Here is a 22,577-nt window from a genome sequence, read left to right as displayed (position 1 = left end):
GCCCTAGGACTCTATTTTCCACTACGTAGCCAAGGATGGCTAAGCGGTTGGTGCGGAACACGCATTTCTCCTTATTGTATGCGAGGTTAAGGAGTTTGGCGGTATGGAGGAATCTTTGGAGGTTTGTGTCGTGGTCCTGCTGATCGTGGCAGCAGATGGTGACGTTATCTACGTACGGGAAGGTGGCCCGCAGCCCTTACTGGTCAACCATTCGGTCCATCTCTCGCTGGAAGACCGAGACCCCATTGGTGACGCCGAAGGGAACCCTAAGGAAGTGGTAGAGGCGGCCATCTGCTTAGGGAGGGAGCAGCGCCTTACCGTAGTGGGCTGGATGAAACTCTCGGTGCTCCCGGAGTCAAAGAGGCAGGTCGTCTCGTGCCCGTTGATCTTCACCGTTGTCGTCGCGGTCGCGAGGTTGCGGGGCCGGGACTGATCCAGGGAGATGGAGGCGAGTTGTGGAAGATGTTGGGAGGTCCCGGGCTGATCAGCGATGGCGGAGGTAGCGGTAGGCGGCGAACGGTCAGGCGAGCAGGGGTCCGGAGGTGCGGTCCAAACTGATGCCGAAGATGGCGCTGCCCACATGGCGGGTGGCAAAGATGGTTGGCGCCCATGGGCCGCATGTGGCTTGTGGAGGGGAAGATGGCGGTGCCCCTGGGTCGCACGTGGGAGGGTGTAGAAATGCCGGGTCTGGAAACAGCGCCGACCGACCAGGCCTGGCAAACGGAAACAACATGCCCTTTCTTCCCACACCCGTTGCAGGTCGCGCTCTGCGCCGGGCAGCGCTGCCTGGGGTGTTTGCTTTGTCCACAAAAGTAACACTTGGGCTCCCCAGAGTTGGCTGGCTGACGCGCGGTGCAAGCTTGCGGTGAGCTGGAGTCGGCAGCTGGTGGGGCCGACGATGCCCACGAGGGTGCCGCGGGGTCAGGGGTTTAGGACTGCAGGTTATGGGAGGCCACTTCTAATGAGTTAGCGAGCTGCCTAGTCATCGCAAGATCAAGTGTACCCCTTTCCAATATTCGCTGGCGGACGTACGTAGACTTCATACCTGTGACGTAAGCGTCTCTAATTAAAAGCTCGGTGTGTTGGACTGCCGAAACTGCCTGGCAGTCACAGTTCCTACTTAGGATCTGTAGGGCCTGTAAGAAATCGTCCAGAGTCTCCCCTGGGAGTTACCTTCTCGTGGACAGGAGGTGCCTGCAGTACACTTGATTCACCGGTTTAACGTCATGTCCCTTCAGGAGCGTCATCGCTTCGGAGAAAGTGGGCGCATCCCAGATGAGGGGAAAAATGTCAGGGCTCACCCGTGAGTAGAGGACTTGGAGCTTCTGTGGGTTCTTCAGTGGCTGCTCTGAGGTAGCCTTCGAAGCAGGCTAGCCAGTGCTCGAAGGTGGACATGGCGTTGGCTGCGTGAGGACTCAGCTCCAGGCGATCAGGCTTGATGAGGAGATCCGTCTTTTAAAATCTTGTTCAATAAATTGATGTGCCGTCAATTACCACGAGACGAGAATGGTGAAACAACTGAGGCTTAATTGCACAAGATGTTGTGCCTCCTGTAGCTGGAACCAGAATGGCTGCAGCGCAGGAGAGCACACACCTTTACACGCCGCCTGCTGGGCAGAGCCAGCAGGCTGGGATTTACTGTCATACCTGTAATATATGGACAGTACCGCAATACATACAATATAATACATCCCAGTGACAGGCACTCGGAAAGCTCTTCACCGTCACTGCCCTGTGGGTGTCGGCTGAGGAGTATAAAACGTGTGAGGGGAGATGCACTTGGGATCTCACCCGCAACCAGATGTGTGAAAGCTGCGATGTGGAACCTATACCCCAGTGAGAGTCAGTGTGTGTGGAACCCGTACCCCAGTGAGAGTCAGTGTGTGTGGGACCCGTACCCCAGTGAGAGTCAGTGTGTGTGGGACCCGTACCCCAGTGAGAGTTAGTGTGTGTGGGACCCGTACCCCAGTGAGAGTCAGTGTGTGTGGAACCCATACCCCAGTGAGAGTCAGTGTGTGTGGAACCCGGACCCCAGTGAGAGTCAGTGTGTGTGGAACCCGGACCCCAGTGAGAGTCAGTGTGTGTGGAATCCGTATCCCAGTGAGAGTCAGTGTGTGTGGAACCCGTACCGCAGTGAGAGTCAGTGTGTGTGGAACCCGTACCCCAGTTAGAGTCAGTGTGTGTGGAACCCGTACCCCAGTTAGAGTCAGTGTGTGTGGAACCCGTACCCCAGTGAGAGTCAGTGTGTGTGGAACCCGTACCCCAGTGAGAGTCAGTGTGTGTGGAACCCGTACCCCAGTGAGAGTCAGTGTGTGTGGAACCCGTACCCCAGTGAGTGTCAGTGTGTGTGGGAACCCGTACCCTAGTGAGAGTCAGTGTGTGTGGAACCCGTACCCCAGTGAGAGTCAGTGTGAGTGGAACCTATACCCCAGTGAGAGTCAGGGTGTGTGGAACCTGTACCCCAGTGAGAGTCAGTGTGTGTGGGACCTGTACCCCAGTGAGAGTCAGTGTGTGTGGAACCCGTACCCCAGTGCGAGTCAGTGTGTGTGTAACCCGTACCCCAGTGAGAGTCAGTGTGTGTGGGACCCGTATCCCAGTGAGAGTCAGTGTGTGTGGGACCCGTATCCCAGTGAGAGTCGGTGTGTGTGGGACCCGTACCCCAGTGAGAGTCAGTGTGTGAGGAATCCAGTCCATAGCATCATGGGTGAATCTTAATGACCCCTTGGTTTGAATTGAAAAAGGGTTCAGGAAATAGGCAGGAATTTCTTCAGCCAGAGGGTGGTGAATCTGTGGAACTCTGTGGAAGGCTGTGGAGGCCATATCATTGAGTGTCTTTAAGACAGAGGTTCTTGATTAATAGGGGCATATGGGGAGAAAGCAGGAGAATGGGGATGAGAAACTTATCAGCAATGATCGCATGGCAGAGCAGACCTGATGGGCCAAATGGCCGAATTCTGCTCCTATGTCTTATGGTTTTACTCGTACCCAGTTGTCAGGTGTACCTGTTTCCTGAACCCCTTGTTTGATACAAACTGAGGGGTTATTAAGAGTCAGCAATGATGCTGTGGGTCTGGTCGCATATAGACCAGATAAGGATGGTCGGCTACCTCCCTCTAAAGAGAGGCATTAGTCAACCCAGCCTTTTGACAAAATATGACAACCCAACAGTTTCAAGGTCGCTGTCACTAAACCCAGTATAAATATCCAACTTTACTCAAACTCCAGCAAGGAGCCAGCACTGGCCCGACGGCCTGTGTGGCCTTCTGTTTGCTGTCCGGTTCTGTGACTCTGTACCAAGCAACCTTCATGGATATCCACCTTGATCCTTTCATAACCTCCTTGCTCCTCAGTTCTGGAAAGACCGGGACACATTTTCAGTGAGAGCTTTGACCAAATATACAAATCAACCCCGCCGAGGTTTGAACAAGGCCAGGTGACGTCTTTCCCTCAGGTTCCAATTAGCGATGGACTCAAAAATAGATTACGGACCACGACAACACTCTCTCACACACACTCTGTCACTCATTCAACACACACACACACACACGCACAGCACACACACACACACCCCAACCCTCAGGGAGAACAGGAAATGAGGTACTCACCATTCACAGCCCAAACTCCTTGAGTTACTGCAAAGCAACCACAGCAAAAGTTATTTTCTTTTATATAATCTTTATTCTCACAAGTAGGCTTACATTAACACTGCAATGAAGTTACTGCGAAAATCCCCTAGTCGCCACATTCCAGCGCCTGTTTGGGTACACAGAGGGAGAATTCAGAATGTCCAATTCACCCAACAAGCATGTCTTTCAGGACTTGTGGGAGGAAACCGGAGCACCCGGAGGAAACCCACGCAGACACGGGGAGAACGTGCAGACTCCACACAGACAGTAACCCAAGCGGGATTCGAACCCGAGACTCTGGCGCTGTGCAGCAACAGTGCTAACCACTGTGCTACCATGCTGCCCGACAGAGGCAGATATTAAAAGCAAACCGTGGCAATGGCCATTTATCACAGTAACGTCTCTTCGCCCCATTGACCCGACGTGACCCGTTCTGCCTCCGGCTCCCTGCGTCAGACAACATTCTGAGAGTTCCCGATCCTCCCTCCATCCCAGACCCGGACACCTCCCCCACTTCCCAATCCTCCCTCATTCCCAGACTCCCAGCGTCGGAAATCTCCGCTACTTCCCAATCCTCCCTCCATCCCCAGTTCTGTCCCTGCATACTGGGGGCCTGGAAGGGATGGATCTGTGTCTGTGTCCTAGGGGTCCAGGAACGGGTCAGTCTCTGCGTCCTCGAGTTACGGAGATGGGTCAACCCATGTGTCCTAGGGGCCCGGGAATGGGTCTCTCCCTGTATCCTGGGTGTGCTGGAACCCAATGCCCTGGGCAGCACAGGTCCACCACCTCCCAACACCAGCAGAGCCACAAGGTCTTGGGTCTGTCACTCGAACCACCAGCGCAGCACCCTGAATCTGTCAGAGTCCAAAACAAGGACTGTTGTGATTAACACACATAGTTACTGCAATCTGAAGCTGTTATGTTAGGCACTGATGTGACAGCGAGCCCACCGGGGTGAGGGATGGGGGCTGAAGGGCATGCACCTCACTGGGCCGAAGGCCCAACCTGTTCAAAATCTCGCCCCCAGGCTACAATCTCCAGCAGCGAGAGCCGGCCCACGTCAGTCACACTGTTGCTGCAACTCGAACACTGCCCTCCTTTTGTGTTCAAGGTCAAGCCCATAAACACAAACAGTTGGAGCATTGTTCTGCCGGCAGCTCCCTTTCCCCTTCCCTCCCTCCACCCCTCTGTCCCCACCCCAGCCGTCCACCCAACCCAGCTCCAGACTGTCATCGGCTCCAAGAGGATTTGCCTTATGGCATCGCAGCATGCCAGCCCTGATCTAATCTCTCTCACTCGCTTTCTGTCTCACTCCCTTCAAAGAGTCAGATGGTCACCGGATCTCCTGGAACCTGATTTCATCCCCAAACTCCCAATGTCAGCACCGAACCGCACCGCGCGGACCAGCACCGAGCGAGCACCGAACCGCACCGCGCGGACCAGCACCGAACCGCACCGCGCGAGCGAGCACCGAACCGCACCGCGCGAGCGAGCACCGAACCGCACCGCGCGGACCAGCACCGAGCGAGCACCGAACCGCACCGCGCGGACCAGCACCGAACCGCACCGCGCGAGCGAGCACCGAACCGCACCGCGCGAGCGAGCACCGAACCGCACCGCGCGGACCAGCACCGAGCGAGCACCGAACCGCACCGCGCGGACCAGCACCGAGCGAGCACCGAACCACACCGCGCGGACAAGCACCGAGCGAGCACCGAACCGCACCGCGCGGACACCGAACCGCACCGCGCGGACCAGCACCGAGCGAGCACCGAACCGCACCGCGCGGACCAGCACCGAGCGAGCACCGAACCGCACCGCGCGGACCAGCACCGAGCGAGCACCGAACCGCACCGCGCGGACCAGCACCGAGCGAGCACCGAACCGCACCGCGCGAGCGAGCACCGAACCGCACCGCGCGGACCAGCACCGAGCGAGCACCGAACCGCACCGCACGGACAAGCACCGAGCGAGCACCGAACCGCCCCGAGCGGACAAGCACCGAGCGAGCACCGAACCGCACCGCGCGGACAAGCACCGAGCGAGCACCGAACCGCCCCGAGCGGACAAGCACCGAGCGAGCACCGAACCGCACCGCGCGGACCAGCACCGAGCGAGCACCGAACCGCACCGCGCGGACCAGCACCGAGCGAGCACCGAACCGCACCGCGCGGACCAGCACCGAGCGAGCACCGAACCGCACCGCGCGGACCAGCACCGAGCGAGCACCGAACCGCACCGCGCGGACCAGCACCGAGCGAGCACCGAACCGCACCGCGCGAGCGAGCACCGAACCGCACCGCGCGGACCAGCACCGAGCGAGCACCGAACCGCACCGCACGGACAAGCACCGAGCGAGCACCGAACCGCCCCGAGCGGACAAGCACCGAGCGAGCACCGAACCGCACCGCGCGGACAAGCACCGAGCGAGCACCGAACCGCACCGCGCGGACAAGCACCGAGCGAGCACCGAACCGCACCGCGCGAGTGAGCACCGAACCGCACCGCGCGGACCAGCACCGAGCGAGCACCGCACGGAGCGGACCAGCGCCGACCGAGCACCGCACGGAGCGGACCAGCGCCGACCGAGCGCCCACGGAGCGGACCAGCGCCCCGCGAGCACCGCACGGAGCGGACCAGCGCCCCGCGAGCACCGCACGGAGCAGACCAGCGCCGCGCGAGCACCGCACGGAGCGGACCAGCGCCGAGCGAGCACCGCACGGAGCGGACCAGCGCCCCGCGAGCACCGCACGGAGCGGACCAGCGCCGCGCGAGCACCGCACGGAGGGGCCAGCGCCGAGCGAGCGCCCACGGAGCGGACCAGCGGCGAGCGAGCGCCCACAGAGCGGACCAGCGCCGAGCGAGCGCCCACGGAGCGGACCAGCGCCCCGCGAGCACCGCACGGAGCGGACCAGCGCCGAGCGAGCGCCCACGGAGCGGACCAGCGGCGCGCAAGCACCGCACCGCGCGGACCAGCACCGAGCGAGCACCGAACCGCACCGCGCGGACAAGCACCGAGCGAGCACCGAACCGCCCCGAGCGGACAAGCACCGAACCGCCCCGAGCGGACCAGCACCGAGCCAGCACCGAACCGCACGGAGCGGACCAGCGGCGCGCGAGCACCGCACGGAGGGGCCAGCGGCGCGCGAGCACCGCACGGAGCGGACCAGCGGCGCGCGAGCACCGCACGGAGGGGCCAGCGCCGCGCGAGCACCGCACGGAGCGGACCAGCGCCCCGCGAGCACCGCACGGAGGGGCCAGCGCCCCGCGAGCACCGCACGGAGCGGACCAGCGGCGCGCGAGCACCGCACGGAGCGGACCAGCGCCCCGCGAGCACCGCACGGAGCGGACCAGCACCGAGCGAGCACCGAACCGCACCGCGCGGACAAGCACCGAGCGAGCACCGAACCGCACCGCGCGAGCGAGCACCGAACCGCACCGCGCGGACAAGCACCGAGCGAGCACCGAACCGCACCGCGCGGACAAGCACCGAGCGAGCACCGAACCGCACCGCGCGGACAAGCACCGAACCGCCCCGAGCGGACCAGCACCGAGCGAGCACCGAACCGCACGGAGCGGACCAGCGCCCCGCGAGCACCGCACGGAGCGGACCAGCGCCGAGCGAGCACCGCACGGAGCGGACCAGCGCCCCGCGAGCACCGCACGGAGCGGACCAGCGCCCCGCGAGCACCGCACGGAGCGGACCAGCGCCGAGCGAGCACCGCACGGAGCGGACCAGCGCCCCGCGAGCACCGCACGGAGCGGACCAGCGCCCCGCGAGCACCGCACGGAGCCGACCAGCGCCCCGCGAGCACCGCACGGAGGGGCCAGCGCCCCGCGAGCACCGCACGGAGCGGACCAGCGCCCCGCGAGCACCGCACGGAGCGGACCAGCGCCCCGCGAGCACCGCACGGAGCGGACCAGCGCCCCGCGAGCACCGCACGGAGCGGACCAGCGCCCCGCGAGCACCGCACGGAGCGGACCAGCGCCCCGCGAGCACCGCACGGAGCGGACCAGCGCCCCGCGAGCACCGCACGGAGGGGCCAGCGCCCCGCGAGCACCGCACGGAGGGGCCAGCGCCCCGCGAGCACCGCACGGAGGGGCCAGCGCCCCGCGAGCACCGCACGGAGCGGACCAGCGCCCCGCGAGCACCGCACGGAGGGGCCAGCGCCCCGCGAGCACCGCACGGAGGGGCCAGCGCCGAGCGAGCACCGCACGGAGCGGACCAGCGCCCCGCGAGCACCGCACGGAGGGGCCAGCGCCGAGCGTGCACCGCACGGAGCGGACCAGCGCCCCGCGAGCACCGCACGGAGCGGACCAGCGCCGCGCGAGCACCGCACGGAGCTCCGAGCGGACCAGTGCCCCGCGAGCACCGCACGGAGCGGACCAGCGCCCCGCGAGCACCGCACGGAGCGGACCAGCGCGGAGCGAGCACCGCACGGAGGGGACCAGCGCCGCGGGGGGCACCGCACGGAGGGGACCAGCGCCGAGCGAGCACCGCACGGAGCGGACCAGCGCCCCGCGAGCACCGCACGGAGCGGACCAGCGCGGAGCGAGCACCGCACGGAGGGGACCAGCGCCGCGGGGGGCACCGCACGGAGCGGACCAGCGCGGAGCGAGCACCGCACGGAGCGGACCAGCGCCGCGGGGGGCACCGCACGGAGCGGACCAGCGCCGCGCGGGCACCGCACGGAGCGGACCAGCGCCCCGCGAGCACCGCACGGAGCGGACCAGCGCCCCGCGAGCACCGCACGGAGCGGACCAGCGCCCCGCGAGCACCGCACGGAGCGGACCAGCGCCGCGCGGGCACCGCACGGAGCGGACCAGCGCCCCGCGAGCACCGCACGGAGCGGACCAGCGCCCCGCGGGCACCGCACGGAGCGGACCAGCGCCCCGCGAGCACCGCACGGAGCGGACCAGCGCCCCGCGAGCACCGCACGGAGCGGACCAGCGCCCCGCGAGCACCGCACGGAGCGGACCAGCGCCCCGCGAGCACCGCACGGAGCGGACCAGCGCCCCGCGAGCACCGCACGGAGCGGACCAGCGCCCCGCGAGCACCGCACGGAGCGGACCAGCGCCCCGCGAGCACCGCACGGAGCGGACCAGCGCCCCGCGAGCACCGCACGGAGCGGACCAGCGCCCCGCGAGCACCGCACGGAGCGGACCAGCGCCGCGGGGGGCACCGCACAGAGCGGACCAGCGCCCCGCGAGCACCGCACGGAGCGGACCAGCGCGGAGCGAGCACCGCACGGAGCGGACCAGCGCCCCGCGAGCACCGCACGGAGCGGACCAGCGCCCCGCGAGCACCGCACGGAGCGGACCAGCGCCGAGCGAGCACCGCACGGAGCGGACCAGCGCCCCGCGAGCACCGCACGGAGCGGACCAGCGCCGCACGGAGCGGACCAGCGCCGCGGGGGGCACCGCACGGAGCGGACCAGCGCCCCGCGAGCACCGCACAGAGCGGACCAGCGCCCCGCGAGCACCGCACGGAGCGGACCAGCGCCCCGCGAGCACCGCACGGAGCGGACCAGCGCCCCGCGAGCACCGCACGGAGGGGCCAGCGCCCCGCGAGCACCGCACGGAGCGGACCAGCGCCCCGCGAACACCGCACGGAGCGGACCAGCGCGGAGCGAGTGTGACACGGAGGGGCCAGCGCGGAGCGAGTGTGACACGGAGGGGCCATCGCGGAGCGAGTGTGACACGGAGGGGACCAGCGGCGAGTGAGTGTGACACGGAGGGGACCAGCGGCGAGTGAGTGTGACACGGAGGGGCCAGCGCGGAGCGAGTGTGACACGGAGGGGACCAGCAGCGAGTGAGTGTGACACGGAGGGGCTAGCGCGGAGCGAGTGTGACACGGAGGGGACCAGCGGCGAGTGAGTGTGACATGGAGGGGACCAGCGGCGAGTGAGTGTGACACGGAGGGGACCAGCGGCGAGGGAGTGTGACACGGAGGGACCATCGCGGAACGAGTGTGACACGGAGGGGCCAGCGCGGAGCGCGGAGCGAGTGTGACACGGAGGGGCCAGCGCGGAGCGAGTGTGACACGGAGGGGCCAGCGCGGAGCGCGGAGCGAGTGTGACACGGAGGGACCATCGTGGAGCGAGTGTGACACGGAGGGGCCAGCGCGGAGCGAGTGTGACACGGAGGGGCCAGCGCGGAGCGAGTGTGACACGGAGGGGCCAGCGCGGAGCGAGTGTGACACGGAGGGGCCAGCGCGGAGCGAATGTGACACGGAGGGGCCAGCGCGGAGCGAGTGTGACACGGAGGGGCCAGCGCGGAGCGAATGTGACACGGAGGTGCGAGCGCGCAGCAAGCTCGGGGGGGGGGCGACCAGCTGCGAGCGAGTATGGCTCAGGGGGGGGGGGGCCAACGGCGAGCGAGTGTGGCTCAGAGGGGGGACCAGCGGCGAGTGAGTGTGACACGGAGGGGACCAGCGGCGAGTGAGTGTGACACGGAGGGGACCAGCGGCGAGCGAGTGTGACACGGAGGGGACCAGCGGCGAGCGAGTGTGACACGGAGGGGACCAGCGGCGAGCGAGTGTGACACGGAGGGGACCAGCGGCGAGCGAGTGTGACACGGAGGGGACCAGCGGCGAGCGAGTGTGACACGGAGGGGACCAGCGGCGAGCGTGTGTGACACGGAGGGGACCAGCGGCGAGCGAGTGTGACACGGAGGGGACCAGCGGCGAGTGTGTGTGACACGGAGGGGACCAGCGGCGAGTGAGTGTGACACGGAGGGGACCAGCGGCGAGTGAGTGTGACACGGAGGGGACCAGCGGCGCGTGAGTGTGACACGGAGGGGACCAGCGGCGAGTGAGTGTGACACGGAGGGGACCAGCGGCGCGTGAGTGTGACACGGAGGGGACCAGCGGCGCGTGAGTGTGACACGGAGGGGACCAGCGGCGAGTGAGTGTGACACGGAGGGGACCAGCGGCGAGTGAGTGTGACACGGAGGGGACCAGCGGTGAGTGAGTGTGACACGGAGGGGACCAGCGGCGAGCGAGTGTGACACGGAGGGGACCAGCGGCGAGCGTGTGTGACACGGAGGGGACCAGCGGCGAGCGTGTGTGACACGGAGGGGACCAGCGGCGAGCGAGTGTGACACGGAGGGGACCAGCGGCGAGCGTGTGTGACACGGAGGGGACCAGCGGCGAGCGTGAGTGACACGGAGGGGACCAGCGGCGAGCGAGTGTGACACGGAGGGGACCAGCGGCGAGCGAGTGTGACACGGAGGGGACCAGCGGCGAGCGTGAGTGACACGGAGGGGACCAGCGGCGAGCGTGAGTGACACGGAGGGGGCTTCGGCAAGGAGGATAGTGGAAGGGATTAGAAGTGAATTTTGTGACGACGGTTATTCCAGCGGCAGCTTTGTTACCCGAGTCTTGCACCGGGCAAATTCGTTTAATTGAAGCGTTCTAATTTTAGACTCAAAACCAGCCATTAAAAACAGTTGAGATGAAAAACACCAGAGGCTCCAGGCGGGGAGGGATCAAACTCCTGATTTGTTCATCGTTAGGCCGCACGTGAAGGTAATAATTTTGACATTTTGCAGATAACACGAGTCTTGGCAGCGCAGCAGGCGGTGGGCGCAGCCACGGGGGCTAGACAAGGCGGCTGATCCGAGTTAAACTCAACTGAAAACATTTCCGGCGACCTACAACCTCCCCACTCCAACCTTTCACCCCCCACCCCCCCCCCCCCCCCCCTCCACTTGCTAGTCAAGAATCCCAATTTCCCAATATTCACTGACCCTGCCTCCATCACTCTCCCGGGGGGAGTGGAGCCTCAGACTCACAACCCTCTTGAAAAATCCTTGAAGGGATCAGGGTAACCTCAGGAGAAAGGAACTCGAGTTGCGAGATATGGCTCTCCCCCCCGCCCCCCACCTCCCGCCAAAATAGGGGGCATCGAATACCAAAACAAGGAAATCATTGCTGAACTTTTGCGTGCCTGTCACCGCTGCCCGGTTGGAGGATTATTCGCAGGGTCTTGCCTGTGTGCTGCCAGAATCAAAACTGAAACTCCTTGGGACTCTGAGAAAGCATTCCACTTTGATATAATCCAACCATCACTGTTACCGAGCAGAGTGCGGCCTTTTGGGCCAATTCACTCGCCTCCAATCAATCAAACGGAGTCCCAAATTCATCTCTCTCACTGGTGCTGTCCAGTCTGTAGTCTTCTGTTCAAACCAGCGCAGGCGAGCAAAGTGATCTCTCCTGCAACTTCTGGATTATTCTGATTCAATTAAAGAAACAGGCCATTGATCTTTAAGGGACATGTCCATTAATCGGCCATCGGTCAAAAATAAGGACGGCGAAACAAAAGAAAGGCGAATAAATAGGAAGGACCCTCACAGGAGGGAGGTTTCCTAGAACGTTCCCCCGGGGATGAGGGAAACTTCAGCTGATGGGAAGAGTCTGGGAGAATCTGGGGTCGTTCTCTATAGAGCAGGAAAGGTTAAGGGGGCGATTGAATAGAGATGGTCAAATCATGAGGGGTGGGGTTGGATAGAGTCGATAAGGAGAAAGTTTCCCAGCGGCAGGAGGCTCGGTAACCAGAGGGGACACAGATTGAAAAGAATCAGAAAAAGGACCGGGGTGGGGGGAGTGGGGGGACTTTCAAAAGGGGCAATTGGATAAATATTCAAAGGTGGGAAATTTGTAGGAATGTGGGGGGGGGGGGGGTACAGCAAGGGGAGGGAGTAGGGACGATCGTTCAAAGAGACAGCACGCACACGGTTGGCCAAATGGTCTCCTTCTGGGCCAGGAGATTTATAGGATAGTCTGAAAATTACACAGCAGTCTCTCTCTCTCTCTCTCTCTCTCTCTCCCGCTGCCCAGAAGTAATCCGGAACTGGGAACATTGCCAATCTCCTTACAGAGGGAGAGGAAAGCACTTCTGTAAAAAGAACGTCTGCACTCAGAATCAGCCCATTCGGCCCATCTGCCCCATCCTGCTGTTCCTGCCACACACCAGCTTCTTCCCACCCACCTCTTCATCTCTCCCACCCACCCCCAAACCCCTACCACCATATTCTTCTATTCCTCTCTCCCGCATGTGTTTCTCCAGCTACCCCCGATCTATCTCCATAAAGTAATTTGATATGGTGGATTCAAAGCTGGCTTAGCTGTAGGAGACAGAGGGTGATGACAGGCGGCTGTTTTAGTGACTGGAAGCCAGTGTCCAGTGGCATATCACAGGGATCTGAGCTGGGTCCCCTACAAATTGTCATTTATATAAACAACATAGATGACTATGTGGGGGTGTGGGGTAGGATCAGGAAGTTTGCAGATGACACAAAGACAGGCCAGGTGTTTAACAGTGAGATTGAGTGTCTTGGGTTACAGGAAGATGTAGATGGGATGGTCAATTGGGCAGAAAAGGGGCAAATGGAATTTAGCCCTGAAATGTGAGGTGATATACTTTGGAAGGCGTAATTTGGCAAGGAAGTATTCAATGAATGTTCTTAGTTCCCAATGTCAAGCCAAAGAACAATACAGCACAGGAACAGGCCCTTCAAGCCTGCCCCGGTCATGATACCAACCTTGGCAAAACCCTCAGCACTTCCTTGTACCATATAACGCTGTACCCATCGTATCCATGTATTTATCAAGATGCCTTTTGAACACTGTTAATGTGTCTACTTCCACAACCTTCCCTGGCAACGCGTTCCAGGCACTCACCACCCTCTGTGCAAAAATCCTGCCTCGCGCATCTCTAAACTTTACCCCATGGACCTTAAACGTACGCCCCCTGGTGACTGGCCCCTCCACCCTGGGAAAGAGTGCCTGCCCATCCACTCTATGTCCCTCATAATTCTGTAGAATTCTATCAGGTCACCCCTCAACCCCCGTCGTTCTAATGAAAACAGTCGAGTCTGTTCAGCCTCTCTGTGTAGCTAAGATTCTCTAGACCAGACTACATCCTGGTGAACCTCCTCTGCACCCTCTCCAAAGCCTCTACATCGTTTTGGTGTGGCAACCAGAATTGTGTGCAATATTTCAAGTGCAGCCTTACTAAGGTTCTATACAACTGTAGCATGACTTGACAGTTTTTATACTTGATGCCACGTCCAGTGAATGCAAGCATTCAGTCAGATGGGCACTTAGAAGGTCATAACATTCAGGGCTAAGTGCTGGCAAATGGGATTAGGTAGGTAGGTCAGGACATTTCATGTGTCAATGGGACGAAGAGCCACTTCCGCGCTGTATTGTTCTGTGATTCTGCGGAATATATCGACACAATTCACCTCATATACTCCCGATGGATACGAGGCTCTCATTCTCCCCACTCCCAGTGGGAGCAAATACCACATAACCACCACTCCCTGTGGTAGTGAGTCCCACATTCTCCCTACTTCCTGTGGACATCAGTCCCACATTCTCCCCACTCCCTGTGGGAGCAAGTCCCACATTCTCCCCACTCTCTGTGGGAGCGAGTCCCACATTCTCCCCACTCCCTGTGGGAGCGAGTCCCACATCCTCCCCACTCCCTGTGGGAGCAAGTACCACATCCTCCCCACTCCCTGTGGGAGCGAGTCCCACATTCTCCCCACTCCCTGTGGGAGCGAGTCCCACATTCTCCCCACTCCCTGTGGGAGCGAGTCCCACATTCTCCCCACTCCCTGGGTTAAACTCCCATTTCTTCGGCCCCGCCTCAGGGTGTGTCACAAATCCTTTCGTGGACAACAAACGGCTGCTTGTTGAAGTGAGGTCACTGTTGTAATGCAGAAAGCTCAGCAGCCATTTCATGCACAGCAAGATCCCACAGATAGCAACATGATCGTGACCTAGATCCCCTGCTTTTATTAAATGTGTTTTTATTGAGGGATTAATAATCCACCCCAGGATACCGGGGAGAACTCTCCCCCCTCCCTCCCCCCCCCCCACAAATAATTCTTCCTCCAAATAGCATGCCATGGGATCTTTCACACCCTCCAGAGTGGGCAGACGAGGGCCTCAACTGAAACCAAAGGGTTGTACCTCTGTCAGCCCAGCGCCCTCTCAGCCCCTGTGCCAAGTGGCAGCAACCTGGATTTCGGGGGCCCAGTCTCAAGGCCTTACTTCGAGGACGAGCGAGAAAGCGCTCAGCTCGCCGAGCCACGTGGTTTTTCCCGGATTCCTGCTCCAAGGTCGAGCAGAGGAACCCATTCACCACAGCCGCCACTCTGGTTCCATTAGACATTTATTGATTTGCTTCTCACTGTTTTCCTGCAGTTAATGATCTGTGCCAAGTCAGCTTGGCAAGTGGAGAGAATGTCCCACCCACCTTATCGTCCAATGTCGTCTGATACACCCAGCTGTAATCGGGAGCAGGAATTCTCAACGCCCCTTTCATAACATGGCGAAGGTACACTCAGAACATGGGGCCCAGTCAGCCCACTCCAACCTGTTACACGGGGACAGTCGGAGGCCCATTGAGGCCCCCTCCAACCCCCGAGCCTGTTACACAGGAACAGGGGGAGGCCCATTCAGCCCTCAATCCTGTTCCTTCACTTCAATCAGATCTGTATCTTAACTCCATCTCCCCACCTGGACGCTCTAATGCAACAAAAACCTATCATTCTCAGTTTGGAAATTTCCAATTGAAATTTCTCCCCCCAGCCTAGCTTTGGAAGAAAAGGTCCCAGATTCCCTCCCCCAATTTGTGCGAGGAAGTGCTTCCTGACATCCCCCCTGAATGGTCTGGCTCGAGCCCTGGGGCGACAACCTCAAGCTAACATTTCAGCCCCGGGGTGGTTGTCAGTGTAGGTTGCCTGACCCGGAGATCGGATTCCTCACGCTGTCTAGTTACTGTGCCCTCCGGCAGTGCTGGGAGGTGTGTGCGCATGAGGGTGCCTCCATGTGCTGTTGGCAGGACGGTATTGACAGGTCTTCATGGGGAATAACTATCTCGCAAACTCTCACATTCTGAGGGCCTAACTCCAAAACAAATTAGCCGAGCGACGGGCTCTCAAACCGACTGAGGTAATGATGTCAGCGGTCTGGCGCTGCACCCCCCCCCCCCCCCCCCCCCCGCCTTGCCCGAAATGCAAGGTCAGGGCGCCGTGCCATCGGTGAGGGTCGGCAGTGAGGGGGAGGCAAAGGGGGTGCCGGGTCAGGGTCAGCCCTGGGGGGGGGGGGGGCACCGTGCAGGGGTAATCAGTGAGGGGGCAGGGCGCCGAACAGGGATCAGCCCCAAGGAGGCGCCGTGCCGTCAGATGGGTGGGCCATCTTTCGGATTGGACGTTGGGACCCATCACGGCCACCATTTGGAAGAAGAGCCGTCCATCCCTCAACCCACAAGGCCAAAAACAAAACGGGTGAGTTGGCCCCGAGTGCTCAAGAGTCCCTCAGGGGGAAAACGTTGGCCGGTATTCCCCAGTCCCCCAGCTGCGTGCTTCTCAGCTGCGCACCATTCGTTGGCGGCGGGGTTCTATCTTCCCCGCCGCTTGTCAGCGGGGCTTCCCGTTGTGACCACTCCAATCCGCTGGGAAACCGGGAGGGGGGAGGGCAGTGCGCACTGACAGCAGGAAAAGCGAAAACAATGGTTTGGAGTGCCGGCTCCAGAATCTCGATAATCGGACAACTTTTCTGAAGAAACCGGACACCTCGGATTTTCACCGGGGGCCCGCTGACCCCGCGCGTCCCATCGCCTTCTGTCGCCCCAGGACATCCCAAAGAAGGACTTGCCAACTGTTGCAATCAAATCCCGAGAATTAGGAGGAGGGGGTGGACCATCCAGGCCCTCAAGACTCATCTCCACAACCCCCCCCCCACCAATCCCCACCCCCACTCACTCAGTAAGCTCATGGCTGATCGGGTTGTGATCTTAACCCCATTTTCCTGTCTGTCCCCCTCATAACCCTCTGACCCCTCTCTCTCTCTCTTTCGCTCCCTCATTCCAAACATTTCTCACAGATTGACCCCTTTGACCTCCTGTGGCTCAGGACGGGATCTTTCCAACTGATTTTCTCTCCCGCGGAGCACCCTGTGAATCTTTACCACACCGAGAGGGGGGCTATATAAACGTGGTTTGTTGTGAAGGTGTCCTTTGGCACCCCAATGAGATTGAGAACGGTCACGCTCAGGAAGCCAATGGGGTCTGGGGGAGGGGGATTTTCACCCTTTCCCCTCCCGAGGTGCGATTCAAGGTAATCAAAGGGCGCACACCCCCCCCCCCCCCTCAGCTTTGTCACGGGTTTGAGAGAGAGAGAGCCCCCCCCTCCGCGCCCACCCAGTGGGGGTGGGGGCCCACTTGGTGGAACAGGAAAATAAAAGCAGCTCCACTCGATTACAGCACGGTCTAAAAGTTAGACTGAGCTATAAAACATCAGGTGAACATCGCATAGAGTCACGCTGAGCCATAAAAGGGGGAGCAATTAGCATCAGCAGAGGAGGCATTGAGCTTTAATCAGCTTTCAAGGTTAACATTCTCAAGAAGGTTATGCACAACAGCGCTGGGAGCAAAGGGTCGCAGCAACAACACACTGCACTTATATAGCACCCTGGAGCTAGCAAAAATATCCCAAGGTAATTCACGGGAACATTTTGTCCAAAATGGAGACGTTCAGAACCGACAGAGACAGACAGAGAGAGGGCGAGAGAGAGAGACAGGTGGAGAGAGAGAGGGAGAGGGCGAGAGCGTGTGAGACAGATAAATAGACAGAGAGAGCGAGAGTGCATGAGAGAGACAGATAGACAGAGAGCGGGAGAGACAGGTAGAGAGAAGCTGTGAGGGGGGGCATGTAGAGAGAGAGAGGTGCGCAAGAGACAGGTAGGCAGAGAGAGAGGGCAAGAGCGCTGAAAGAGACAGATAGACAGTGTGAGAGGGCGAGAGCGAATGAGAGGGACAAAGAGAGAGAACGCATGAGAGAGACAGGTAGACAAAGAGAGAGGGTGTGAGAGAGACAGGTAGACAAAGAGAGGATGAGAGAGAGAGACAGGTAGACAGAGAGAGGGCGAGAGCGAGTGAGACAAGAGCGAGAGGGCAAGAGTGAGAGAGACAGAGACCAAGAACACATGAGAGACAGGTAGACAGAGAGAGGGCGAGAGCGGGTGAGAGACAGGGAGAGAGAGAGAGAAACAGATAGAGAGAGGGTGGGAGAGAGACAGCTAGACAAAGAGCGAGAGTACGTGACAGGAACATGTAGACAGAGAGAGAGAGGCGAGAGTGCAAGAGGGACAGGTAGACAGAGTGAGAGAGAGAGGGAGAGAGTGCATGAGAGTCAGGTAGACAGAGAGCGAGAGCGCACAAAAGAGACAGGTGCAGAGTGAGAGAGCGTGCAAGAGAGACAGGTAGACAGTGAGAGCGCGCAAGAAAGACAGGTAATCAGAGAGAAGGCGAGAGTAGGTGAGAGAGACAGGTAGACTGAGAGAGAGAGAGTGCAAGAAAGACCGATAGACAGAGAGAGAGCCGAAAGAGAGACATGTAGACAGAAAGGGAGCATGCATAAGAGGGACAGATAGACAGAAAGAGAGGGTGAGAGAGAGACAGACAGGGAACGAGAGAAACGGGTAGAAAGAAAGAGAGAGAGGGCAAGATTGTATGAGAGACAGGGAGACAAAGAGAGAAGGAGAGAGCGTGTGAGAGACAGGTAGAGGGAGAGGGCGAGAGCATGTGAGAGAGACAGATAGACTAATATACAGACACGTAGAGAGAGGTAGTGAGTGAGAGAGAGAGAGAGAGAGAGAGAGAGAGAGAGAGAGAGAGAGAGAGAGAGAGAGAGAGAGAGAGAGAGAGAGAGAGAGAGAGAGAGAGAGAGAGATAGACGGGGCAAAAGATCGGCAGGAGTTTGGGGTCAAGGTTACAATCCGATGGACCGCAATCTTATTGAATGGGAGGGGGGGGGGAAGCAGGGCCTGAATGGCCCTCTCCTGATCCTGATCCAGGTGTTTGTCCATGTACACTGTACCAGCCACCTGCTTGCCCAGGTCTGCCACCCTGTATAGCCCTTGTGGCTGCGTCCACCGCCTGCTGCGCTGCCAAGTCTCGTGTCATCTGCAAAACGCCAAAATTATTACCTTTCCGCGTAGCCTAACAATGCACAAAACAGGAGTTTGGTCCCTTCCCGCCTGGAGACTCTGGTGTTTTTCATCTCAAATGGTTTTAATAGCTGGTTTTGAGGTCTAAATTTAGAAAGCTTCAATTAAACATCTTTCCCCGGTGCAAGAGTCGGGCAACATAGTTGCCGCTGCCAAAAACCGTCACCACTAAATTCGCTTCTAATCCCTTCCACTATCCACCTTGCCGACGCACTCCCGGCTTCAAACTCTTCCCGATTAATCCCCTCCCTCTCGGGTGTTTCATTTCCTCGTTTCCCCACCCCTGTTCCGTTCACCGCTTCCAACCGGTCTCTCGCTCGGGGAAGAACTGTAATTTTCCAGCACCTTCCACCCCTCCAGAGGACGCCCCAGATGAGATCAGCTGCAACGGTACTGAATAGTGGGTGTGTGTTGGGGGGGGGCTCGAGTGGCCGAGATGGCATGGCTCCTAATCCGTATGTTCCCCTTTCGGAGTGAGGGGAGGGTGGCGTCTGCGATAACCGATTCACTTCATCCCCACCTCCAAGACGTGTGCAAAGAAGGATTACATCGAGTCACGACTCCCATCGGGAGAGATATTTTCCAAAACCCTATTATAAGGCTGTGAGTCAGTGCAGACAGAATGTTTCTAGCATCCTCCTCCCCCCACTTCCACCAACACCTCAACCACCCCCCCCCCCCCCCCCCCCCCCCTCTGGGAGGGAGCAGAGCCAAACTGTTTACACAGACCCGCACAATGGCCAAGATCAAGGAAAGATCGATCTCTTGCTGGGGCATTACCATGGAGGGGGAGGGGGGTGTCAATACATTAAAAGGCTACAGGAAGATGTCAAGCGGCACTACCTCAAGAGACCCACAGCCCTGGTCCTGCGTGTGTGTGTGTCTCACTCACATTATAAAGAGCCTCTGCTGCGATACCGAAACCGGTCCTCACTCTCGCAGAGAAGAAACGTCTTTGCAACCAGAGGCACAAGAAATAATAATAATAATCTTTATTGCCACAAGTGGGCTTACGTTAACACTGCAATGAAGTTATTGCGAGAAGTCCCTAGTTGCCCCATTCCAGCACCTGTTTGGGTACACGCAGGGAGAATTCAGAATGTTCAATTCACCTAACAGCGCGTCTTTCGGGACTTGTGGGAGGAAACCGGAGCACCCGGAGGAAACCGACACAGACACGGGGAGAACGTGCAGACTCCGCACAGACAGTGACCCAAGCCGGGAATCGAACCTGGGACCCTGGAGCTATGAAGCAAGTGCTACCCACTGTGCTACACCCAAATCTAACACCCATTAAATCCCCAACAAGCGATTATGCCTTACCCACTGCGAGGAACATCATCCCAGTCGCTGCCCCAATCATCTTGTCCTAATAAATCCAAAAAATATATACATGTATGTATGCATTTCATCACGCCATAACAAAAATATTACTGTCCATTTTTCTTTAAAGCTACGTGTACATATTTAACCTTTGGAGAAAAAAGTGTTTATTGCACTCAAAACTGACCCAGGAAAACAAGTTTAACTTTGGAGAGAGGGGAGAGAGAGATAAATTAGTTCCCATGCCCCCCTCTCCGCCCCCTGCCAGAGAAACTTACAGCAAGAATCGATTTTAAAAAGAGTTTTTAAATCAGCAATGGAAAGTTTGGAAAACTTTTATCTCTTCCCCACCCAACCTTTCGCCCGAACACACTGCCAAAAAAAAAGGAACAAGTGTTTTATTTCATCCAATTGAATTTCTTTTGACAGTGTGGAGTGAAAAATATTGGGACAACTGGATTGGAGAGAGGGAGGGAGGGAAGGAGAAAGGGTGTGGGGAGGGAGAGAGAGAGGAAGGGGTGTGGGGAGGGTCGATACGGAGGAGTCTCTTAAATACTCCCCCCCCCCCCCGCCCCCCCCGCCCCAGTTGAGCATATTTTAGTTTATTAACAGTTTCTTTATGTACAAGAACAAATCCCCACCCCAGCCATTGAGAACCTCGATCCTGTTCCAGTCTGGGGAATGCTTCAGAGATTGGATTGGAAAAGAATTAACACGTCCATTTGATTCGGTAGGGTGTGTGTGTGTGTGTGGGGGTGGGGGCGCAGGAATGGTGGGATTTCCATTGCTGCTTTTGGGAGAAAGAGAAAATCCACAAGGTTTTGAATCAAACAGGTCGGTAGGAATTTTCCCCCACATAAAAATAAAAAAAAATGGATGCCTGTATTGTGTCAAAAGGACGGGCCTGGCTTTGCTGTTTGTTCAAGTGATGCAGACACAAGAGAGGGAGAGAGTCTGCCATACGACATTGCCCCCACCCACACACACACCCTCACCGTCTCCCCCCCACACACACAAACAAATATTCCTTCCACCCCACCCAACACAGACTAGCAAACAAATATTACTTCCCCACACACACAGACTAGCAAATAAATACCCCCCACACAGACTAGCAAACAAATACCCCCCCCCCACATACACACAGAGACTACCAAACAAATATCCCACACACACAGACTAGCAAACAAATATCCCCCCACACACACACACACACACAGACAGACTAGCAAACAAATATCCCCCCCACACAAACAGACTAGCAAACAAATATCCCCCCCACACAAACAGACTAGCAAACAAATATCCCCCCCACACAAACAGACTAGCAAACAAATATCCCCCCCCCCCCCCCCCACAGACTAGCAAACAAATATTCCTTCCCTACCCCACTCACACATGCAAACAAATATTACATCACCCCCACCCCCAAATAAAGACCACCAGAGATGCTGCTTGCGGCCAGTTCTTACTTACACGCTACAAGTATTCCTGTTCCGAAGACGAGGAAACTGGGCAAGGTTAAACTCAGAACAGCGAGGAGTGAAAATGCAACAGTCACCCTACTTAAATATTCACTCCACACCCACAGCTCAGGGGCGGAGGGACGAGCCCAGGCTAGTTAACCCTTTGCTAGGGAATATTTTTTCCCAACACTGCATCCTCCCGACTGGCTCTGGGTGGAGGGGTGTACAGAGCGAAAGGGGCCGTGTGGGGAGTTCTCTCCGGGAGAGAGGGAAGGCTCGAGGAGGGGGAGGCTTACCCGTTCCAGGTCATTAAGATCCCGAAAGGTGGAAGGGAAGGCGATGTTTCCACTTGTGTTGGGTGGGGCAGGGTTGGAACACCAGGGCCAGGATTCCCCATTGCGAAGGATGGAGAATGTGGCCTCGCCGCTGGCGAGGGGCAGGATTCTCCCCTCCCGCCATTTGTCAATTGGACTTACTGTTGAAGCCACCCCAGCTCCCACAAGGAGTGGGGAGAATGTGAGACTTTGTTCCAGAGGGAGTAGGGAGAATATGAGACTCACTCCCACAGGGAGTGGGGAGAATGTGGATCTTGCTCCCACAGGGAGTGGGGAGAATGTGGATCTTGCTCCCACAGGGAGTGGGGAGATTGCGGGACTTTGTTCCACGGGGAGTGGGAGGAATGTGGGGCTCGCTCCCACGGGGAGTGGCAAGAATGTGGGACTCGCTCCCGCATGGAGTGGGGTGAATGTGGGACTCACTCCCGCGTGGAGTGGGGAGAATGTGGGACTTGCTCCCACAGAGAGTGGGGAGAATGTGGGACTCGCTCCCGCGGAGAATGGGGAGAATGTAGGACTCGCTCCCACGGAGAGTGGGGAGAATGTGGGACTCGCTCCTGCTCGGAGTGGGAAGAATGTGGGACTCACTCCCGCTGGGAGTGGGGAGAATGTGGGACTCGCTCCCACTGGGATTGGTTGATGTGAACAGGGTAGATGCAGGACGGATGTTCCCGATGGTGGGTGCATCCAGAAACAGGCATCACAGTCTGAGAATAGTCTGGAGATCATTTAGGATGAGAAATTTCTTCACGCGGAGAGTGGTTGGCCTGTGAAATCTGTTATGACAGGAAATAGTTAAGGGCAA

At 59.0% G+C, this 22,577-nt stretch overlaps 1 protein-coding gene across 1 annotated transcript in view; it reads right to left on the bottom strand.

Moving 5' to 3' along the window:
• Window positions 1–21,620, bottom strand: part of fxyd1 (FXYD domain containing ion transport regulator 1 (phospholemman)) — a 34,017-nt gene extending 12,397 nt beyond the window's left edge. The window contains exons 1-3 of the mRNA XM_038813366.1: window positions 21,448–21,620; window positions 19,972–20,017; window positions 3,606–3,632 (exon numbers count right to left, since the gene is read on the bottom strand). Of these exons, the coding sequence (XP_038669294.1) occupies window positions 3,606–3,632; window positions 19,972–20,011 (67 nt within the window). The 5' untranslated portion in view covers window positions 20,012–20,017; window positions 21,448–21,620. The remainder of the gene's footprint in view (window positions 1–3,605; window positions 3,633–19,971; window positions 20,018–21,447) is intronic.
• Between the last annotated feature and the right edge of the window lie 957 nt (window positions 21,621–22,577).

Source organism: Scyliorhinus canicula, chromosome 12 (assembly GCF_902713615.1).
Source record: "Scyliorhinus canicula chromosome 12, sScyCan1.1, whole genome shotgun sequence".
Lineage (NCBI taxonomy): Eukaryota > Metazoa > Chordata > Chondrichthyes > Carcharhiniformes > Scyliorhinidae > Scyliorhinus > Scyliorhinus canicula.
Note: the sequence above shows the minus strand (reverse complement) of the source record. Positions and strands in the feature narration are given on the sequence as shown.